The sequence below is a fragment of the Gopherus evgoodei genome, chromosome 17 (assembly GCF_007399415.2).
Source record: "Gopherus evgoodei ecotype Sinaloan lineage chromosome 17, rGopEvg1_v1.p, whole genome shotgun sequence".
NCBI lineage: Eukaryota > Metazoa > Chordata > Testudines > Testudinidae > Gopherus > Gopherus evgoodei.
In genome coordinates this window covers 6,638,263-6,661,617 of record NC_044338.1, presented here as the reverse complement: position 1 = coordinate 6,661,617, position 23,355 = coordinate 6,638,263, and the positions used below count along the sequence as shown (strand labels likewise).

Genomic DNA, 23,355 nt, shown 5'->3' with positions numbered 1-23,355 from the left:
AGCAGGCTACATTTTAGGAAATGAAATGGAATTTCATTTTCTCTTTGAAAGTACTTTTGCACACCAGCTAGGGATCTGTGTTAAGGACTAACAATTTGGTTTTACAGGGGGAGACAGAACTGGAATTTTTCTCGCAATTTATGTCTTTCCTGCTAAAGAGGAGGAAGAAAACCTTTTTTAGAAAGTTAAAAGCCCACAGTTTGGTGGGCGGTGATGTAATATAAGAGGCCCTAATGTATCCTACTGTACTTCATGTGGAATTTGGGAATTTGTATATTTTCTTAGATTTTCTTGAGGAACTACAGTTGTTTCTCACATTCAGGACTTTATTTTTAATGGAGCAGAATGGAACATTTGGATGCTGCTGTATTTTTGTCTTTAAACTTTTAAAAAAGAAGTATATGCATGTAGAAAAACCAAATTGGTTTTTTACTTCTTGAGTAAGGAAGTTACAGTATATACTATAAGAATTTAGCATGCAAAATAATTTTTTTTATACAATTAAAACTTTTTAAACTTGAAAATATTCTTATACAAAAAGTATTTAACCTTTTAAAAAAACCACTGTGCTTTATTCGTCATGTGTATTACAGGGAACAAACATTAGGTGTCACTAAGATATCGAGCTAAAAGTATAGTACGGCTTCAGTAGTACTAGCGATCCTAACAGGATTCTGAATAAATAAGTTAGAATACATAGAGATAATGACACTGATCTAAGTTAAAGATTTTTCTATAACATAACTTCTTTGAACTTTCTCTAATGAATTTATTTGAACAGATAAGTGTTTACTGAAAGGTGTATAGAGGCACACACCTGGTTGTATGACATTGGACTTGTCTGGGCTAGTTTACAGGAGAAGAGATTAGAGTTTGGGTCTTGATCTGGCAAGGAATCATTTCTCTGCTGATATAATATATTCTTTCCCTGGGCATGAGGTGGGAGAGTTCCTTGTATACGTCTCAGGTGACCCTCTGTAGCTGAAGAAATGAGTGTCTCTGAAGAAAGCCATCTATACTCATAACCGAGGGGAAGATTGTTATGAGATGGGGTCTTAAGTGTAAGGGGAGGGCAAGAGGGATGGCATAGGAATGTCTTGGAGGACACCATTTTCTTCCTTTTGTGGGGAGGAAATCTTTTTTTTTTTTTTTGCCTGGAGGTACCATAGATAGGCCAAACAATGGCATATAACTGCTAATTCCTTGTCTCTTCTGTCAATAGAGCAGTCTCCGCACTAGCCAGTCTACATGTTTTTCCAGTGTATTTCACAATGGAATATTTTCTATTTCTTGTTATTCCTTTTTATTAGGCTAATTAATACTAAGAAAAAGTGAAAATATGACATAACAAATTCCTATTGTTATGCTTTATTTTTGCATAACGAAGCCCTTCACCAGCTTTCAGAAAGTAATTTCTGAGCTTGAGAATGTGTTCAAGTTGATACACAAGCTGAGGCAGTTTAAAAAGGAATAGGGGGGTGTTCTGAAGACCTATAGATTCATAGACTCTAGGACTGGAAGGGACCTCGAGAGGTCATCGAGTCCAGTCCCCTGCCGTCATGGCAGGACCAAATACTGTCTAGACCATCCCTGATAGACATTTATCTAACTTTCTCTTAAATAACTCCAGAGATGGAGATTCCACAACCTCCATAGGCAATTTATTCCAGTGTTTAGCTACCCTGACAGTTAGGAACTTGGTGCCCCTCTTTGAGAATTCTCAGCTTGAAGCAGGACATGAGATGTCAAAGTAACACACTCTAAAATGGCAAACTGTGTTGTGACCGTGTATGAATCTAGTCTCTGAAATAAAGTGGCATTCATTGCTTTGCAGCCTTAGGAAAGTGATTCTTTGGAGGAGATTCATGATGAGTTTGAGATGGGTTATCTGTAGGTGCTATTTGATATACGTGTCTTGGCAATGCGAGCCATTGTAGCTGGGATAAATGTCAGGAGGTTTGCAGTACTTCATGGTATCCGCTCTCCAGCAGCATTTGAGGCCACTAGGAAGGAGGAAAATATTTTTGGAGCAAATGTGGAAAAATTATTATTTGCTATTTGTATGCTTCATTTATGAGGGAGAGTAGTGCCACCTGGAAGTTTTTAGATCTTCAAAATCAGAACACAGATGCAAGCCTTTCCTGACTAATTAATCTGTTTTTTGTGGTGCTGGAGTGGCCCATCATAAATTTAGAGACACTGATTAAATATATTACAAAGGAGAAGTCCAGTGTGGTTTCTTTGGGATCAGTCCTTTGTCGCTTTGGTCAATAAGATTTATATGCTGTGGGGTGAGAAGGGTGCTTGTTTATACAAAGGGATTTGGTTGAGCGGCAGTTTGATAAATTATATAATTATGTCACTTCCATAACTGGGCTGATGTCAGTGGTATGTATTCTTGATTGAAATTAAGTCTTTACTGGCATGGTGGTGGAGGGGGGAAAGATTTCCAGCTACTGAATGACCATGCCTACTTTCTGCAGCACCTAGGGTTTTCCTTTGAGGCCTTTAGGCCAACCAAAGCTATTCAGATAGCTTGTGAGATCTGATAAGACCACAGCCAGGGAATATGTAGCTGCAGATTATATGACAATATTGCCCCCTTTATATGTGTTTAACAGTATAATGTTGGAATGTTTTCCTTGGCATTCATGTTATCCCTAGTTTGAGTTCCCAGTTATATATATTTTTCTAAATGGTGATATTCTGTGGATTGGGGATTTATAAATGAGACTTCTATGAAGAATGGACATAGCATAACCTACGCTTGCCTACCCTCTTCCTATTGCTATTTAGGGTCCAGGTACAAGAAGAACCGGCAGTTGTGTGACAAAGTGACTTTATATACAAAATTATGTCATTCACTTGGCAATAGCATATGTTCTATATTTGTATCATTTCTACGTCCTCTTAGGGTCTGGCTACGCTGCAGTTGGAGGTGTGCCTCCCAGAGCGGGTAGGCAGACACGTTAACTTGGCTTCAGGTAGCATGCTAAAAATAGCAGTGTAGACTTTGTAGTGAGGGCAGTGGCGCAGGCCAGCCACCCTAGTAAGGACCCCCAGGTCAGGCTGGCTAGTACTTGTGCAGCTAACCTGTGCTGAAATGTCCACGCTGCTACTTTTAGCATGCTAAGTCAAGAAATCCAAAAAGAGAAATCGATACGATTTTATTTAGAAGCCCTTTCTGCTTTAAGAAGCAACAGTCCCAACGTTTAAGTGAAAAGCTTTACACTGAGGCTATCATCTGTAGCATTGTGCTTTCTTTCCTCCTTCAGTTGGACCCCTATTCAGCACATAATAAAATAATGTGCTGCAGGCAGTCTAGTTTGTGTCTGAGTGATTATGAAGTGTTTATGACAGCTACTAAGCTGACGCTTTCCATAATGGTGTTACATTGACTTCTAAACACGTTTGTAGTCTGCCTCCAGGAGTGTATGTATGTCTCTGCAGTCTGAGTGGTTTTACATTAACATTTCCTTGGAGTAAGATCTTTGACTACAGAAGTGTTACTTGCAAATGGAAGATACCATTTGATCGGCTTCAAAGGACTGAAATAATGTTTGGACTGCTGGGTGCTGAAGTAACGGCTGGAGTTCTGAGGTGTAATGTCTAAATCTGTATTGCATAAGATGCAGAAGGTATCCATCCAAACTGGTTTTCTTTGATCTTTGTTTTGAAATTGAGGGTGGAAAGGTTAAAAGTGTTTTTAAAATATGCCTTTCGAAGTGGGAAGAAATCTGGAATTATACAAAAGTAATGACTACAAGTTCCCATTCAGTAATTGTGCAATGTGGTTTTGTGTTGTGTTTGGAATTTGTTTTCCCTTTGCCCCCAGTCTTGTATTTCAAATACAATGTCAGAACCAGAAAGCAGTTGGAATTGGTTTCTGCTTAATGTGGTTTACAAGAATCTGTTTTAGATAGTTATTCGTATTCACAGAAATGCATTTTGGCTGCTTTTGTGGGTGATAACTTTTTTCATTGTACACAGGAGGTTTCAGAAGTAGAAAGTGACATTAATTTAGTTTTTCCTATTCAGTTAGAACAGAGTTATTAGGCTTTAATTTTAATAAATTTGGGAATTTTATTGACTGTTCAAAGGGAACTGCATAATAGTAAACATGACATATATTTAAATATGTTGTAAAAGTTGTACAATGCTGCTACTTCAAACTTGTATTAGTATGGCAGCTTACATAGTAGATTACATCCACTGATCAGAGACCCTTGGAATACTGGTCAGAGTTGGGCAAGTTAAGGATGGTTATGCTATCCTCTGACTTCTCCTTTGTTTCACTGTCATAATGTAAAAATGATAGACCAATATTTACCAGCTATTAAGAATCTTAATATTTATTAGGTTAAAACTAGTTACTGCATTTACAGTAGATGATGTGTGTGTGTGCGAGAGAATTCTTTTCCCTTCTTCACTTCTCCAAAAAGCCTGAATGGTGGTGGCTGGGAAAACCAGATCCATTCTCCCTTCCTTCCCCAGTTTAGTTAATGCTGGTAAAAGTGTCAGTGACTTATGAGGTAGGAAGCTAATGACAAATGAAGTGCTTTTCCCCCAGTTTCTTCTGACCAGAGGATCCTGGGACTGAACATGGAGACCCTGGTGCAGGCTTGCAGTAGGCACTTAGAAAAATGTGAGACTGACCAAGATATGTAACCTTTAAAAGCATCAGAAGACTTGGAGATGTGCATAGGGATAGGGACTGGGCTAATCATTCTTCTAGGTTTTTTTTTTTCTTTTCATACTGCAACTGTTTTGAGTTATGTAAGGGTTTAAAAGAGTAGTGGTTTTGTTTTTAACACACATAACTTACACAGCCAATTATGTTGAAAAGCTGTGTGATTTATAATGTACTCAGCACTTGGGGAGAGGAAGGAAAGGAAAACATCACACCTCTCTGCAGCAAACCCTTTGGCAGATGTGGTGGTAGCATCAGTAGGCTTTGTCTTTGTCTTCACTGCTAAAAAAATGGCCCTTTTTAACCTCGGAGGAACTAACACACATGAGCTATCCCAAAGCACTTTGGTTTTACTGCAATGCAAGCCTTCCACTAGTTGACTGCAGTGAGTTTACCTTGCTGTAAAACTGAAGTGCTTGATCTTCACTGTGTTTTTCCCTCAGGATAGCTTGCACGTTAGTTACACCAAGGTAAAAAACACACCTGTCTGAGCAGTGAAACAAGGTCTTCGAGCGGCATTCTATGGACCTATAAAGCTATAAAGGATCATTCTGCCCCTATCCTGATGGTTCCCCACGCACCTACTTCTTTTCTTTTTGTGGGTGTTGAGGGCGGGGGGGGAAGAAACACTGTCCCAAATTACAAACGTGTGTAATCTGCAGCTTGAGAATGTTAAATCCTCTCAAAACGTATTACATTTATAATGGCAGTATTGATGCATCTATGATCAAATGCATTAGCAAGCTGCTCAACTACTCTTTGTATTTTATTTAATGTCCTCTGTTTTCCAGGGTGGTTGCAATTTTAACATTTCATTCAATCTACAGGGAAGAGTTTTATACTGTTTTTAGACATCTCCATTTTTCTGTTCTCTAGGCAAAGGGAGCACACACATAGGCATACAGAAAGTTTATACCAAATAGAGGAGGATGAAAAGGGTAGCCTCACTCCAAGTGGCTGTTGCAAACAGCTATTGTATATAATGCATTTATATTTATATCACACATCCTTACAGGTTCTTATGTTGAGCTGTTAATGTGCCTAGGAAGAGGGTCTGTTTGTTCAAAGGGATACGTCTGATGCTGGGGGAGGGTAGGCAGTCTCATTTTAAGAAACAAATGGCCTGTGGCTACGTCTACACTGCATGCGCCTTACGGTGGCATATACAATACACACACTGCATGCTCCCGAGCATGGTTATAAATAGCCAGTGTAGAAGGTGAGGCATTGCTTGTGTAAGTAGAATAGTGACATCCCTGGACTCTACATGGTTCTCTACACATCCAAGCAATGCCTCTCTGTCTACGCTCCTGTTTTTAGTAGTGTATCGTCCTGCTGCCTCCCTAGTATTTGGAGCCTTTCCCTGCTGCAGGGAGCTGCCGGAGCTTTTCCCTGCTGCAGTGAAGGACTCTGGCAGAGGGGAAAGGCTCTAATGGGAGGAAGCAGCAAAGAAGCATTCCAGAAGGTCCCTACTATCTTGCCCTGCCAGAGCCTTTCGCTGCTGTGTATAGTTACACACCACAGTGTGAGCACAGCCTGCTTTTTGCTGTGGTGTGCAGCTACATGTACTCTGTACACCACTGCCTGGAGTGTGCAGTGCAAATACGCCCCATGTTACTAATAATGGTTTGGATTATTAAAACAAATAATTTTACAATCTAATTTTACTTTTCATCATTAACACTGATTGTTTACTTCTTCTTATTTGTGCACTTACTCAAGAAAAGTTGAGTAGTCAATTTCTAGCAATGTCACTTTCTGTTTTCATGCTTTTGCCTAATGCAAAAGTAATTGGGTTGTTATCACTACAGAGATTTTTTTTGTTTTTTAATTACAACTATACATTTGAATTTAAACACTAACATTCTGGCTGCTTCCCTCTCCCCCCCTTTCAAATATCTTGTTTGGTAGTATTCCTCTTGAACTGGATCATGTCAAAGAGCAGTTCATAAAGATATCAATAATAATTTAGGTTTTCATACAATATTGTCGTTCAAAACGATATTCAAAACCAAAAGGTAGATTTCTGATATCTTAGCTAACATCTTCACTATGCATGTGTGTGACAGTGCTGTTATTGTATCCTAACAATTTGCATTTTGAAGTGTCAAATTTCTAATTTATTTTTTCATTCTTAAGGTTTGATGTACGTTTGACATTTTTTGACTGTATGAAACCTATTTTCTGTGGTTGGAAAATATTATCTTCCTTACAGTATAAACAAACCTTTTTGTTTGTTATGGGTTCAAACTGGTATGCCCTAAACAACAGAAGTCTGTCATCAAAAATTAAGCAGTGGTCCAGATTGATCCCTGATCTGCCATACTTACAAAGTAGTGGCCCGAAATGTCTAAGGGAAGAGGGAATGGTTTCACTCCCTTCCCTCAATCTGTTCTCATATCAGGAGAAAGGAGCCAGAGGGAATTGAACTCAAGTTTGATGGATTCTTTGCTTGCAATCTTGCACAGAGATCTGAAGCTAAAAAAATACAACCAACCTGTGCCTTGACTCCTTGGACTGTGGAAGCTGCAAAGTCCCACCACACCAGCTTGCGGCCGTCATTTTGGATTCACCCTCTCTATAGAAAGAGTACCTGAGGCTGCTTTTAAAGCTTCATTTTCAATTCTTAAAACCTGTTTGGAAATGTTCTTTGCTTTTGGAATGGGAAAGAAAACCTTTAAGAGCTTGAAAGCTGCCACAGGGACTCACTGCTTAGCTGGAGCAAATCCAAAATGGCAGCCACAAGCCTGTTCCTCTGCAGGTGCTTTTTGAAGAATTTAAAGTCTATTTATATTTTGTCTGTGTTGGGAGACTGAGCTGCTCAGGGGATTGGTAATGGGATGTCTAGCCTTTCACCTTCTGGTAGCCAGTTCACAACTAGCCTAGGTTGGTGGGGAAAAATTGTTAGCCATTCTGTGACTGTATGGCTTATGTGGTGGTCTGTCCTAGTCCAGTTCCTAGCAGGACAGGTGTCCAAGTCAGAAAACCTTGGCCTTCTTTGTTGGCAGTCTCAGCAAGGAGATGAGGACTGAATTGGCAGAGATGTGCTATGGCAGTCAAAAAAGCGAACAGAATGTTGGGAATCATTAGGAAAAGGGAAAGATAATAAAACAGAAAATATCATTCTGCCTTCATCTGAATCCATGGTACGCCCACATCTTAGATTCTGGTTGCCGCATCTCAAAAAAGATATCTCAGAATTAGAAAAGGTTCAGAAAATGATTTAGGGATATGGAATAGCTTCCATATGAGGAGAGATTAATAAGACTGGGACTTTTCAGATTGAAAAAGAGATGACTAAGGGGGGATATGATAGAGGTCTGTAAAACCATGACCAGTGTGAAGAAAGTAAATAAGGAAGTATTATTTACTCCTTCTCATAATACAAGAACTAGAGGTCACCAAATGAAATGAATAGGCAACAGGTTTAAAATAAACAAAAGGAAGTATTTCTTCACACAACACATGGTCAACCTGTGGAACTTTTTGCCGGAGGATGTTGTGAAGGCCAAGACTATAACAGGGTTCAAAAAAAGAACTAGATAATTCATGGAGGATAGGTCCAGCAGTGGCTATTAGCCAGGATGGGCAGGGATGCAAAACCATGCTCTAAAGCAAGAGTAGGCAACCTATGGCACGGGTGCTGAAGGCGGCACACAAGCTGATTTTCAGTGGCACTCACACTGCCCAGGTCCTGGCCACCAGTCCAGGGGCTCTGCATTTTAATTTCATTTTAAATGAAGCTTCTTAAACATTTTAAAAACCTTATTTACTTTACATACAACAATAGTTTTGTTATATATTATAGACTTATAGAAAGAGACCTTCTAAAAATGTTAAAATGTATTACTGGCATGCAGAACCTTAAATTAGAGTGAATAAATGAAGACTCGGCACACCACTTCTGAAAGGTTGCCGACCCCTGCTCTAAAGTGTCCCTAGCCTCTGTTTGCCAGAAGCTGGGAATGGATCACTATTTATTCTAATAGATAAGTTTTAAACTGAGGTTCCCCTTACAAACAAACCCAAGAAGCACCTAGGATTTAACTGTTCTGTAAACAAAATCCTTCACCTTGTACCACATCTTGCTTTGTAAAGCATGTTGAGATTGTAAGGATAAAAACAGCCATGAAAGCTAAAGATTTTATTTTATAGTGATGTGATACTTTAAAAATATTGGCATTGAATCTGAACCTTGTGCTGCAATATGTTTTTTTTTTTGCCAATTTTTAGAGAAACTTAATTTTCAAATAAAATAAGACCAGGATTTGACTAAACAATCTGACTAAATTGTGATTTGTAATGGCATGGCAAAATCTGCAGGGAGGTGAGAGAACATTTTATAGTCTGCCACTACATTTCTTGTTCGTTTTTTTTTTCCCCTACCAGCAGATTAGTTGAGCAACATGTGACCTGCCAAATATGGGAATTGCACAGTGAGACGAATTTATCTAAACATTGCGACGCTGAAAATGCATGTATTAAGATTTTAAAATCTTCACCCTGTCTTTTATACTGCTTAAAGTAGGAGAGGAGGACATTCTGTAGTGCTGTGGGAGTTGGTAACATCCAGGTTCTAATGTTGGCTCTGCCACTGAGCAATTCGCTTAGCTTTCCTTTTGGTTTAGTTTCCCCTATCAGTAAAATGGGAATAATACCTGCCTACCTTCCATAGATGTGGAGGACTAATAAGTGAATGCTTATACAACAAACACATTGAAGAAGAAAAGCAGCATAGCCATGAGGAACTTGGGCTGGGATTTTCAAGGAAGCCTAATGGAGTTATGTACCCTGTTACAAATGAGTTTCAGTGCGATTTGCGCACCTAATTCCCTTAAGCTTCTTTGAAAATCCGTGCCTTAAGTTTTACCACCTCTTCAGCATCCCTGGCAAACTACATATGCTTTTGTAGATCTGCTGTATCTGAGAGCAGAATCTCAGTTAAGTGGGTTTGGCCTCCTTAACTGTTTTTTACTGTTGGGCCTCTTTGTTTGGCGCTAGAGCTGATGTGCTGGCATGCTCAAAAAGTAGCACGAGGTGACTGAATTGGGTTGTTATCTTATGTGAATCACTTCTTCCATACTTCTGTTATGTTGTTTCCTTTTTGTTTCCTTTGTAGTCATTTGTGTGCATACACATATGTGAACCACTCTTTTATGGTTTTGGAAAAAAAAAAACTTTAACTGCCAATAATAATAGCTTCAAAGTCTTATACTTTCCCACTTTTTCCTTTTTATAGAACTGGTGTGTTCCCACAGACACAAAACCTACTCCTGCCTACATCTCTGCTTTCCTTTCCTCTTACTCCCCCTCTCACTTTTTACTCTCTCTAAGCTTCCTTCCTAACCACTCCCCTTTGGTCCCTTCTTCCATGTTGCCCGTTATCCTTGGTAAAGGCACTCTTGTTTTCTCTCCCTCCCCCCCAAACAAGAAAACCCATGACCCATTTAAAGAATTAAATCTGTGGAGGGAGTAACAGGGAAAGTAGCATCACCAATTTGACTTTTGAACATCATACTATCATTTGGTTTGTACATAACTTGGTTTGCAAGCTCTTCGGGATAGGGACCACACCTCCTGCTCTAGGAGAAGCAGCATACTGTCTGTCATCAAATTACTAATTTGTTAAATCTGAAATTATTCTGAAAAAAACAATAATTAAAATTTGATGTACTGTACAAGCACTGCTACTAAATAGCAAAGCAGAATCTGCATGCTGATCGTCTACCTAATAAAATAAGAGCAGGATGGATTAAGGGTCTGAGTCTTATCTTTCTTACATCAGTTTTATAGCCATCTATATCAGGAATAATTCTAATCACTTAATTGGTATTACTCCTGACCCATTCAGTGTGAGACTGGAATAGACCTCAAGTCCCTGGGGAGAAATGTAAAGACAACTGTTTCCCAAAATTTTTGTACTGTCCTGAAAGTTATTTTAAATTGAATCAGGAGAGTAAGTTTAAAACCGAAATAAAGTTGTCCCTGTTCAGTGTTTAATTATAAAAAGATTGAGTGTTTACTGTAGTAAGTATAGCATTTGCATATAGTCTTCATAACAAATAGATGGTTCAGTGGGATAAGCAGCAGCACTTTGACGTACATTATCTATAGCAATGGTAATAAGCTATAGTTAAGAAGTGGCAACTAAATGTGAGTTGGAGTTACTGGTCATGATTTCTTGCTTAAATAGCAATGGATTTTTATTTTTCCAACTTGTCATCTAAACTGCAGGAAGTAATTGAAGAAATATAAAAAGACATTTTAAAAAGGTTGTGTTAGATTTATGGTTTAATACTTATCGAATTATGAGGTCTTTCTTTCAAATTGTATGCATTTCTGATATTGTAAAATGCTTGTTTGGCAAAGCTTTCTTCCAAAAATAGTATGCCAACATGCTGGTTAAATTTTTAGCTTCATTACATCTGTTTTAAGTTCTTAGTTATTTGGAAATGAGTTTCATAATGTTTGCCATTTTCCTGAAGTTTGACATTCCATATCGGATCCATTACCAAGCAGTTATGAAAATACATTGTGACCAACCATTTACAGGAAGTCTGGAAATTCTTCTTAACTACTACTGATTTAATCTTTTCAAGATTTCCATTAGTGACTAACAATTAGTTTGACTTCCTACTTTTAAAACAATTTTAACACCTATACAATATATGGTGCACTAATATTTCAGGTTTTCTGATCCTTTAAATGCAATATTTGATTCCCTTAATCAGAGATTAGTTTGCCTCTTCTAATAAAATATACAATGTGTAGAACAGACTATGTATTAATTTGTGGCCACGTTGAGGACCTGTATGTCCTGAAATGTGTACAGTATTCTTATGAAAGCTGTATCGCACGATGGTATTTTATGTAGCCTAATGTAAAACATGCATTTTTTGATGTGGAGGACCTCTGTTACTATAATTTGTCAATTATTTTTAAAGACCTGTAAATTATCGTCTGTAGGGGAAGGGTATATACAATTGATTTTTTTGGGCAGGAGTGGGTTTGAAGATGCTTGGATGGAAAGCATATATAATTTCTATTCCAGCTTGCTGTTCCAGGTCTTGGGTAAACCAGAGCTTAACTTAGTGTATGAAATATTTAAAGTTTGCTGAGCACATATGGAAATTACCAAGGAAGAGAGGAAAAACGCTTCCCCTGAAATTTATTTCTGGTGAATTCCTTTTTGCCTTTAATTTTTGGAGTCCCTACCTACCTCCAAAAAAAAGTGACAGCTCATCTAGGAGCCTAACACACAGTTTTTGCATTATTTTAACTAAATCTGTTTTTTTTTAAAGTAGTTTAAATCAGTGCAACTCCCTAGCATAGATGCAGTTGTGCCGGTGCAAACATGTTTGTAGCTTAAATACCTATACAGTAATTTACCTGCAGATCCCTCATGGGTTTAACAACTGTTAATAGGGCATCCTGTGACCCTGTTACAGCACCAAACACACAAGAAGCCCTCAAAACTCTTGCAAACTGGTTGTGCTATGTGGAAGGCATGGCACTTGTGCTGTGCGGAAGGCATGGCAAAGTTTAGGAAGCGATGCTTAGTGAATTAGGTATGGGAGGAGGGAAGTTTTAATGGTTTATTAAAACAAATAACATTCTTTACATTGACCTCGTTATCTCTAGCTTGCTTGCTAGCATATATATACCTGCCCCTGGAAATTTCTACTACATGCATCTGAGGAAGTGGGTATTCACCCACGAAAGCTCATGCTCCAAAACGTCTGTTAGTCTATAAGGTGCCACAGGATTCTTTGCATTCTTTACATTGTTTATAATTTGTATATTATGCAGATCAGTGGTGAAGCCCAGGAACTCTTTTCTGTTCGACACGGCCCAGTTCGAGCTGCACGAATCTTGCCTGCTCCACAAATCAGTAAGTATGTTATTGTGACAGTTCACAGCTAAATGTATGTTCTCTTCTACCTACTGAATGAATCAGTATTTTTTCTTTAAATGTTTTACTTGAATCTTTGTTATATACTGGTATGTCAGCTTTCCATTTATTAGAAACTTAGTTAAAATAACATGCGTCTGACAAAGTGGGCATTCACCCACGAAAGCTTATGCTCCAATATATCTGTTAGTCTTTAAGGTGCCACAGGACTCTCTGTTGCTTTTTACAGATCCAGACTAACAGGGCTACCCCTCTGATACTTAGTTAAAATAAGTTACTCTTTCAGAGTAGTTTGGTTTTTACTAATATCGCTGTTCCTTGAGTTTCACATCTATTTGTCCATGCTCTAGTCTTGACTTGGTCTGTTTCTCATACCGTTTTTTTTTTGTTACTTTGATTATCTGACAGTGACATAAAATTGTGAAGATAACTGCTCGTTTTTAAAAATATATGAGCATAACTTTGTTCACTGTTAAGAACCAATAAACGGTTGGTACTAGAGATGCACAGGAGTGCTTCTTTGTTCTATGGACTTTTTTTTTCTGAAGTAGATTTTGGACTAAAAAATGTGTGTGTCTTTTCTATGCGCTTTTGATTTTTCCCCCCTCCATAATTCTGAATTACTTTAAATTTTTAACTCCTGTTTTTAACCCCAACTGCTGCTTTCTTCATAAGCTAGAGAACTGTTGGGCCTGGATATCTTAAATTGTATTGAATACTCCAGAGACTCTTATGCTTCTATTTGAAATAATAATAATAATAATAATAATTAATAATGTAATCAATTATTATATTATTTATCAATTAATATGTTAATATAAAATACTGCTGGGGATTGATTTCAGATATTGTTTGTTTTAAATCCCATCTCATATTGTAGGAGCAACTTTAGACTTACTACACTTGGAATCCTAGAGTTATAGAATCGTAGGACTGTCAGAGACCTCCAGAGGTCATCTAATCCAGGCCCCTCTACTCATGGCAGAACTGAGTTTTATTTAGACCATCCCTGGCAGGTGTTTGTCTAACCTATTTTTTAAAATCTCCAATGATGGAGATTTCACAGCCTCCCTAGGCAATTTATTCCAGTACATAACTACCCTGATGGTTCGAAAGTTTTTTCCTAATGTGCAACCTAAACTACCCTTGCTGCAAGTTAAACCCATTGCTTCTTGTCCTATCCTCAGATATTAAGGAGAACAATTTTTCTCCCTCCTCCTTGCAACAACTTTATATGTACTTAAAAACTGTTGTCATATCCCTTCTCCATCTTCTGTTTTTCAGACTAAACAAACCCCCCTTTTCAATCTTCTTTCATAGATCTTTAATCATTTTTATTTCTGGGCTTTCTCCAATTTGTCCACATCTTTCTTGAAATGTGATGCCCAGAACTGGACACAATACTCCAGTTGAGACCTAATGAGCGTGGAGTAGAGCAGAAAAATTACTTCTCATGTCTGCTTACAACACTCCTGCTAATACATCCCAGAATGATTGCTTTTTTTTGCAACAGTATTACACTGTTCAGTCATACTTAGCTTACGATCCACTATGACCCCCAGTTCCCTTTCTGCAGTACTCCTGCCTAGGCAACAAGGAATCCGGTGACACCTTAAAAACTAACAGGTTTATTTGGGCATAAGCTTTAGTGAGTAAAAAAAAAACCCACTTCTTCAGATGCATGGAGTGAGAATTACAGGTGCAGGCATTATTATACTGACTCATGAAGTGAAGGGAGTTACCTCACAGGGCCCTGTCAACACTGGTTCTCCACTTGTGAGGTAACTCCCTTTTCTTCATGTGTCAGTATAATAATGCTTGCATCTGTAATTCTCACTCCATGCATCTGAAGAAGTGAGTTGTTTACCTATGAAAGCTTATACTCAAATAAACCTGTTTATCTTTAAGGTGCCACCAGACTCCTTGTTTTTTGTGGATACAGACTAACACGGCTATCCCCTGATACTCAACTTCCTTCCTAGGCAGTCATTTCCCATTTTGTATGTTTGCAATTGATTGTTCCTTCCTAAGTGGAGCACTTCAGAGCATTACTCTAATTTGTCCAGATCATTTTGAATTTGAATCCTATCCTCCAAAGCACTTGCAACCTCTCCCAGTCAGGCTGACAAAGAGCATACAGAATGCTGTGCAACAGTGGAAGGCAGGGAAAATTTTGGTCAAGGACACTGAAGCAAACTCCCACTCTTAGGAAAATTGTCATGGGATTTTTAAGTTCTACATATGGCAGACAGGAATTTGTTTTTAAAAGTCTCATCCAAAAGGCCTCCACAGTTTCAGTAAAGGAAAATTGAGAAAACCTTTTTAAACCACTGCAATTTTTGTAATCATTGTTACAATCATAATTATAGAACTGACATTTGATTAATACCTTGTAGTCCTTTACCCCAAGTATCAATTTTTCCTTAGCAAGGTCATGGTTGCTAGCAATAGGATTAGAAATGCTGTTTATAGTTAGAGACTCATATTCAAATACACTGCAGAGTTTATTCATGATTTGTGGTCCTTACCTTCTCAGACTTTCAAACTCTTGGGATGAATAAAAGATTTTAAGTTTTCTTTGTCATCTGTTCAAGAGGCAGTGCTGGAGATCCAACTTAATGTATACGAAGAAATAACTTTAATAAAAATGATATAGTGTAAAAAATATAGCATGCATTAAATTCAGGAAGACATTTTGCTTTCTCAAAAGTAAGTAGGTTTGCCAAAAACATGAAGGCTCTTTTTTTATTTCACGTATGGGAAAAATGCAAAGTATTTTCTAAAACTTGTAATATTATAACAGACCACCCATGTACCCCTGAAATATCAGCTGTTGAAGCTTTTTCTGGTATTAGAACACAAAGTTACTTTCCCATTCCGATCAGAAAAATAGTGGGATGGGAATTCTTTATAGTTCCTTCTAGTTGGAGTGGAGCTAGATTTTAATTTGTTCCTCTTTTTGCTTATTTTAAATAAACCATTTTCAAACAAATTGACCTTTCCAGTGTTTGAGAGTTTGATATGTCTCTTAATGTACAAATAGCCACCTCCTCTCTTGAAGATTACTTAAATGTGGTTTTATCAAGTTCTGAGACCAGCTGTCTTGCTTGCTCAACTACATTGTTTCAGAAATTCTGAGTAACCTCCTGGAAGAGTTTGCTAAAAGATTTGAGCAACTATGCATAAACAAGCAATTCCTCTTAAAACCGGAGACTGTTCAGCCCAAATACAAGCAATTCCCAAATATCAGGCCAGTTCACATTGCCTTATAATCATCTCAAGTATTTTGAAAGTGGAACTACTAGGCTCCCAGAAGAGAGAGCCGGCATACTAACATTTTAACTTGATATAGCTTAAAGAATTAGGTGGCTTCACTAAAACATCAGATGCTATTCTGTTGCCTTAACATTTTCTGTTGATTTGCTAAGTATCGGTTAAGAAGTCTGGTCTAGAATTAAGATCCTGACAATTTTGTCATCCAGGATCCTGTTGCACTTTTAAGAGCATGAGGGGGTTACCCTGTTAGTGTCCTGGCTGAACCTCAGTTTGGGCAATATTCTATTTGACCAAAACTCACCCTGTAACTTCAACTGGAGAAGCTACTCTCCTGCTTCCCTCCCGCATACAGCTGCTAAGTAGTGTTTCTTGTGTAAAATGGCTGCCCCATTCCACTACAGTCAATCTAATTTGAGTATCAGAGGGGTAGCCGTGTTAGTCTGGATCTGTAAAAGCAGCAAAGAGTCCTGTGGCACCTTATAGACTAACAGACGTTTTGGAGCATGAGCTTTCGCGGGTGAATACCACATGCATCTGATGAAGTGGATATTCAACCACGAAAGCTCATGCTCCAAAACGTCTGTTAGTCTATAAGATGCCACAGGACTCTTTGCTGCTTAATCTAATTTGAGCTGTTATTTACTTTTCTGTTAAAATCTGGGATTTAAGTGAAGAAGTGGTACATAGGTTAGGAATCTATGCAATTGTGTATTGAGAGCCATTTACCAGAACTATTATAGATTCATAGATTCTAGGGTCAGAAGGGACCAATGTGATCATCTAGCCCGACCCCCTGCACAAAGCAGGCCACAGAACCCTACCCATTCAGTTCTATAACAAACCCCTAACCTATGCCTGAGTTATTGAAGTCTTCAAATTGTGGTTTGAAGACCTCAAGCTGCAGAGAATCCACCAGCAAGTGACCCATGCCCCACGCTGCAGGGGAAGGCGAAAAACCTCCAGGGCCTCTGCCAGTCTGCCCTGGAGGAAAATTCCTTCCCGACCCCAAATGTGGCGATCAGCTAAACCCTGAGCATGTGGGCAAGACTCACCAGCCAGCACTCAGAAAATAATTCTCTGCAGTAACTCAGATCCCATCCCATCCAACATCCCATCACCAACTACTGGGCATGCTCATCTGGCGACAGTCAAAGATCAATTGCCAAAATTAGGCTCTCCCATCATGCCATCCCTTCCATAAACTTATCAAGCTTAATCTTAAAGCCAGATATGTCTTTTGCCCCCACTACTCCCCTTGGAAGGCTGTTCCAGAACTTCACTCCTCTAATTATTAAGTAGAGCTTGTCCTTGCACAGAATTCTAAACTAGAGTTAGGTTTAAGTAGATCTTAAAATCAGTTAAAATATTAAACACAAAATGGAATGTGTTAAAGCAGTAGCAACCTACTGTTAGAATTTAATCCACAGGCACACATTTAAAATGTGTGCAGGACTTTTTCTTTATGGGAACATTGTCAACTTTGTAATTAGCTGACAAGCTATGGCTATTTTGGTCCTTTCTGTGTCATCAAATATTGGATCCCTACCTCCTTCTAAAAAAGAAAAAAAGAGGGAAAGAAGTGTAACTGCAAGTGAAGGAAGCAACAGTTAACATTCCAACAAGTTCTGTTTTTTACTGAGGGTACAAAAATGCTTTGTGCTGTACAGTCTAGCAAGCAAACTAAACTACTACTTATGAATTCCATTGGGCAGTTGTTCTCTCTCTAGACTGCTTATATTTAGTATTTAACAATGATCGTTGCTACATCAGAAAGCTATTCAAATTAGTTCGTATTAAATTAAGTTAAACCTTTTAAAAACATGTTTTGGTCTCTTTTTACATGGCTTGGTATAAAGTAAATCTGATTAAAAATACACAAATATATTATTGACCAATATCTGGAATCAGACAAAAGTAAAACTGTAATAAGAGGCCTTAGATAACTAACACACACAAGCTTTAATGATTCTGAACAGAATAAAATGCATTTGTGAAGGAGAAGCTGATTATTATTAGCAATGCTCAAACACAATTTTACTGTAAAGATGTAAAAAGGGAATTGTTGAATGTGAGGCTCCTGGTGGATGAATTTGGCACGTTCCTAGAAATAGATCTCAGTTTGTGATAAGAAACTCATTCCCAGGTGTGAAAGGAAAAGTTCATGGTTTTAACTCACTCTTTCGGCAGTACAACTTAATAGTTTGTGGACTATTTTGTTAAAGTACTGTAATCCTTTGATGTTTGATTCCCTGTTGCATCATAGTTTTCACACCATAATATAGTACTGTTTCAAAGAATTAAAGAAGACCTCATCAAATCTGTTTTATTAAGTTACATGGCAATGTGCGCCTGTGCATTTTAACATTTTCTATTATTTGAAGATAGAAACAAGCCTTCAATTTCAAATCAGTGTTTTCATGATGCTTTCAAACTTTGAGAAGTGTTTAAACATTTAAATTTTTTTTAAGAAACTGTAATTTTTTAAATCTTTGTTCTCGCTGACTAACACACATGAAAATTATTATCTTTAAGAAAAATGGGCCCTGAGCTAAACTGTACTGTGCCTTTTCTCCATTTCCTAATTACTCAAATGTATAAAAAATTATAGAAGATGGCTAGTTTCCGTAGTCTGTCTATATTCATTTATATTATTTTTTATTTGGACATATTGTTAACGTTAGTATCAGATTTATGTGATTCCACTTTGCCAGATACTTAGACATTTACTGTATACTCTGAACTTGCAGCACCGTTGTTGCTAACTTTAAAGCACAAAGATTGAGAAAAATCTGCTAGTAATAAGTACCGGGGATTTCAGAGTATAGTTAGCGGAAAGCCTGGACAAAGGTGACTTATCTTGTGCTCAAAATGTGGCAAAGCTCAAGCTTAAACATGTTTCCTTCAAGAGCATATTTCAAAGGCAAGCATCCACTATTGCAAACTTCTGGCTCGCTTGAGTCTTACTCTTGAGACACACAGATGAACTGTGAATGGTTGAATATAAGAATTGTAACAGGACAGACTGGAAGAAGTCAGAGGTCATAGTACTTTGAACTTGAGCTAGAAGTGAAATGGACGTCAGTGAAGTTTGGGGTATACATGAGTAATGAAAATGTGCTTTCCAAGCCCACCTTGCCCACAAATATGCAGACACATTTTGCTGTAGTTGAAGCTTATGGGTAGCCTTGAAGGTTCACCTCAGTTGAAGTTCATGACGGTAGTCTAGCCTTGAGATAACAGAGACATGGGTAACTAAAGAGGCATGTATCTGTCTCTTGGCCAGCTGAAAGTGAAAAATGTTCTTGGCCACCTCTGCTGTCTGTGAATCCAGGAATAGTGCTGACTGTGGTAACAAACTTACTGACCCTGACATAATGAACCACCTTCACAATAGCTCAGCAGAGACTGACAAACGAAGGAGAAGTTATATATGTCGTCTGTTTCTCAAAATGCTTATTCCATCAGTCAGCATCATCTCAGTCTTATAAGAGGCTAGAACTGCCGAGGCAAACCTTCTTTTCTTTTCCAGCAGAGAATACTCTTGGCTGTAGCTATAATAGTGAGCTGATGGATTTCTTACAGTATAGGTTTCAGAGTGGTAGCCTTGTTGTTTTTAGAATATAGGCTATTCTGGGACAGGATTTATGGAGAGTGTCTAGCACACTGTGGACAGTTATGATAGAAATCACAGCTAGTACAGAACCTAAGGATAGCACTTCAATCTGGAAGACAAGATAGATTTTCTCTCGGTAGTGTCAGAGAAGATCCAGATATATTGGTATATTTTGGTTATCCACTTGAACATTGTGATACCCAGAAAGAAGACAGATGCAGGGAAAGGTTGTATACAGTATGCTCACCTGTCTCTTTTTCTATCCACCTGTTCAGACTAGAGCTAGTGTGAAGTGTGGCGTTGCTTTATCAAGATGGTGAGTCTGAATATGTATATAAACTGGTCCAAATAGGAGTAGTTTGTGCATTCTTCAAATTATACAGCAAAATAGATAATACAGCAGTTATTTTTATTATTACATCAGTATGTAGCCATGGTTTCTGTAGCCTTGGAGAAAGGAGTCTGTATTCATAAGGCATCCAAGCTCCGCCTTCTTCTAAAAGTCAGATTTTTAATTGGATCATAAAATAATCAGGAAACCAGTTCATCTCTTCCCATTCCATTTAAATCCTTTTGGCCTCCAACAGCATGTGTGGTTGTGATTATTCTCTGCATCTCGGAATATAGATGGCCTTTTTGGAGACTGAAATATTACTCTGACCAATTTTCAGGCTTACAGGAGGAAGTAGAGTTGCATGGCTAATAATCAGACTACGAGGACATCTTTCTTGATGCTACCAGTCTTCAGAATAAGATTCCTAAGCCTAGACATTTTGCATGACTACATGCTGCATCTGGTTGGCACAGCTTCTTAACCTACCCAGTTCCTCACTGTTTTAATTCTAGTGCTGGGAATGATTTGAATACTTATTCCATATGTGTAAAGGTGTCTAGTTTTCCGAGGGCTCAGAATTTCTCCTTGTCTGTTCAGACATGCAGGGGAAAAGATATGTTTGAAGACAAATTGGTCTGACTTCCTGTAGAGTGGGAGTGGGAAAACCTTACATGGTAGATGTAAAGCAAGATGAGGCTGGGGCTCTGCCGGTTAAATTAATTTAGTCTCCCAGTGAAATGGAAATAGTTGGTAACACTGTCATAGGTTGGGTAGCCTGGGAATAAAAAGCAAAAATCAGGGAATATTAACTTTTCTCATTTGTTCTGATAAGATTTTGTGGCCTTCTCCTCCTTTCTGAAATTGCTCTGTATTAGGCTCCCCACCCCCATAATATATAGTGGTTCCATTTAACTACATTAGTCCAATTTCTCATACTCTTTATGTAACACAGGTTAAGTGTTTTCATCACTTCTTCCAAAATTCTTACTCATGCCTTAATCACTTCCTTTTGGAACTGTTGCAGTACTCTGTTAACTGGTTTCCTGTGAGAATTTGGGAAACCGATGTACGACTTATAAATTCTGGTTGATATGATGAAGTTATTAAGAAGTTGCTACAGTAGATTTCAGAAGTGTGATTATTCTTTACCTCTCTACTCACTTTGAGGACCATGCTGTAGTTGTAAATATGGACAGTTGAGATAACATACATGGCTTCTTACAGTTTTTGTACAGAATAAGAATATGCTTGCTCTATGAAGTGGATTAGTTTGGTAGAATATCTTATTTTTCCCCTTCTTACCTATCGCAGTCTGTGAAAATCCTGTGTTTACTGAGCCAGAATATTTGCTTAAACCCTTTGAATTCAATGGGTTTGCACAGGGTGTAAATCTTAGCTGAGCAATTAGTATTCCATAGTCTGGAAAGTCCAGAGCCTGACACTGGAATAGCACAGAGTGTGGTAGTTTGGGACTGACGTGTTGGCAGAGTTGTGTGTAGAACTTGGCTTGAGCCATTGGCTGTTTCATATATTCCTAGCCTTCACTGTTATGAACACAAATTCATCAAATTTAATTCAGTTCAATTTTTTGCCAATTTCTATATTATGCTACTTGCATGGGGTTTTGTTTTAAAAAAAACACACAGTGCAGAATGATTATTTGTGGTTCATCAGATTTACCAAGGAGAACAAAAATTGTAAACAAAGAATAATGGAAAGTATCAAGCTACTTAAGTTTTAAAAGAAATGTGAACCAAGGAACATTGTAAAACAAACTCTTAAAACTAGAATTAATTTCAGAAGTTAGAATTAACTGAGTTACCAGCTAGTTTTTCACTTGAAAACGATTTCATTATACAAGTTCAAATTTTATTGCAGTTTTAACACATATTACCTGCATCTCTGACTTCTGTTTATATTTTTTAATGTTTTTACTGTGAGCCTCAAAAGCTGACTTAGCTTAATCTGCAAGAATACTGAAAGAAACTATAATATTTAGGTTGCTGTCTAAAGGAAGGCAGATGTTAATATTATATATATTCAGCCACTTGGGTGGCTTAGTGGTTTTAAGTCTTTTAAGACAAAAATAATTGCCAAGCGTGTACAATTCAAGAACCCACCCTACAAGCTGACCAAACAGTAGCAGTTTGTAGCTAGAACTGGCTAGAGCTAAGTGGCTTGTGCAGATGTGTTTTTAAGCTCTGGTGTTTTGTAAGTCGTGTAGGGTTGATTGTGGTAGAATGAAATCTGATGTAGGTGGGTTAGAGACATTATAGAATAGAATTCTGATGTAGCAAGTAAGACTTTTATAAGCTGTATAGAAAAAACATTGACTGCTTTTTTATGTTCACACCAATGTAAAAATATTAATATTAAAAAGTGGACTGGCCCCCCCATTCTGCTGCCATTTCACTTTTAGAAACATCACATTGGTTCATTAGGCCCACAGGGCTCCAGCTTTAACTGCACCAAGCTCATGTGACTCTAGCTTTGGTTGACTGTAACTAAAGAATGCAGACTATTTCCTTCTAAGCAACGTTTTCTCAAATAATGTATGTCTCTTTCCTCTAATAGTAACATTTAGTTATCACTGACAAATATTTCAAAGTTATTTTCTTGTGTTTTGGTAGAAACTATTTGCTGTATTGACTAAGAATAAAACTGTTGTGTCTCAGAAGGAAAGTGCAGATATCTGTAAAAGTGCATGGTTTTTGTCTCTGATTAAAATTCTTTGACTTTTGAATTTAGAACTAGAGCAGGTTAAAAAGAGTTTTCTCTGCCGTTCTGTATCCTTCTGACTGGTGGCCAACTTGTCTGATGCCCTCAGTCTTCTGATACTGCCTTGGTCCTGGCTGCCCTTTTTCATTTGCCCACTGACTCTTTGAGGAGCATCTTGGAAGGAAGTTGGCTGAATTTAGGAAAAAAAAAAGCATCAAAACATTCTTGAGCCCACTACAGTGCTCTCTCTTGCAACTGTCTTTTTACTCTCTTGACTCTCTGGAATGTATAGTGTCTTCCAACAAATTTAGACTACGTCAGCAAAAATACATAGAAATCAGTCTGTATGCATAGATCCTACCGATTCCTACAAAGAACTTTTTCCTTTTATATAATTTGTCTGGTTCATTTTTCAGCAAGTCTGGTGGATATTACAGCTAAGGAACTTTTGTACAGTAAACATACTGAAATGTGCAGTCTGCAGTCATTTTTATGTAATCTTCGCTTGCCACTAATGCAGTCATGCCTGAGAATATGAAGATGATGATATCTGACCTGGAAGACTGATATGAGGTGGATAAAAGAATCCAGTTTGTGGAGAGCAAGTTAACTTCAGTATTAAGCTAGCCCCTTAAGAAAATCAAAGGAGCTAGAACAATGTCTTCCTCACTGAGGGAGTCAAAGGAATGTCATCCAATTGTGCTATGCAGTAAACTGGGATATTATCAGCAAAACTCTTATCCTCAGTGGAAAAAATAGGCAGAACACACAAATCTGTCTGGCCTTTTAATGTTTGAGTGCACAATTTCCAA

At 38.0% G+C, this 23,355-nt stretch overlaps 1 protein-coding gene across 8 annotated transcripts in view; it reads left to right on the top strand.

Annotated features, from left to right (window-relative positions):
* Positions 1–23,355, top strand: part of BCAS3 (BCAS3 microtubule associated cell migration factor) — a 488,600-nt gene that overhangs the window by 11,690 nt on the left and 453,555 nt on the right. For all 8 annotated transcript variants that reach the window (XM_030537160.1, XM_030537161.1, XM_030537162.1 and 5 more), the window contains exon 6: positions 12,500–12,581. In XM_030537160.1, the coding sequence (XP_030393020.1) occupies positions 12,500–12,581 (82 nt within the window). The remainder of the gene's footprint in view (positions 1–12,499; positions 12,582–23,355) is intronic.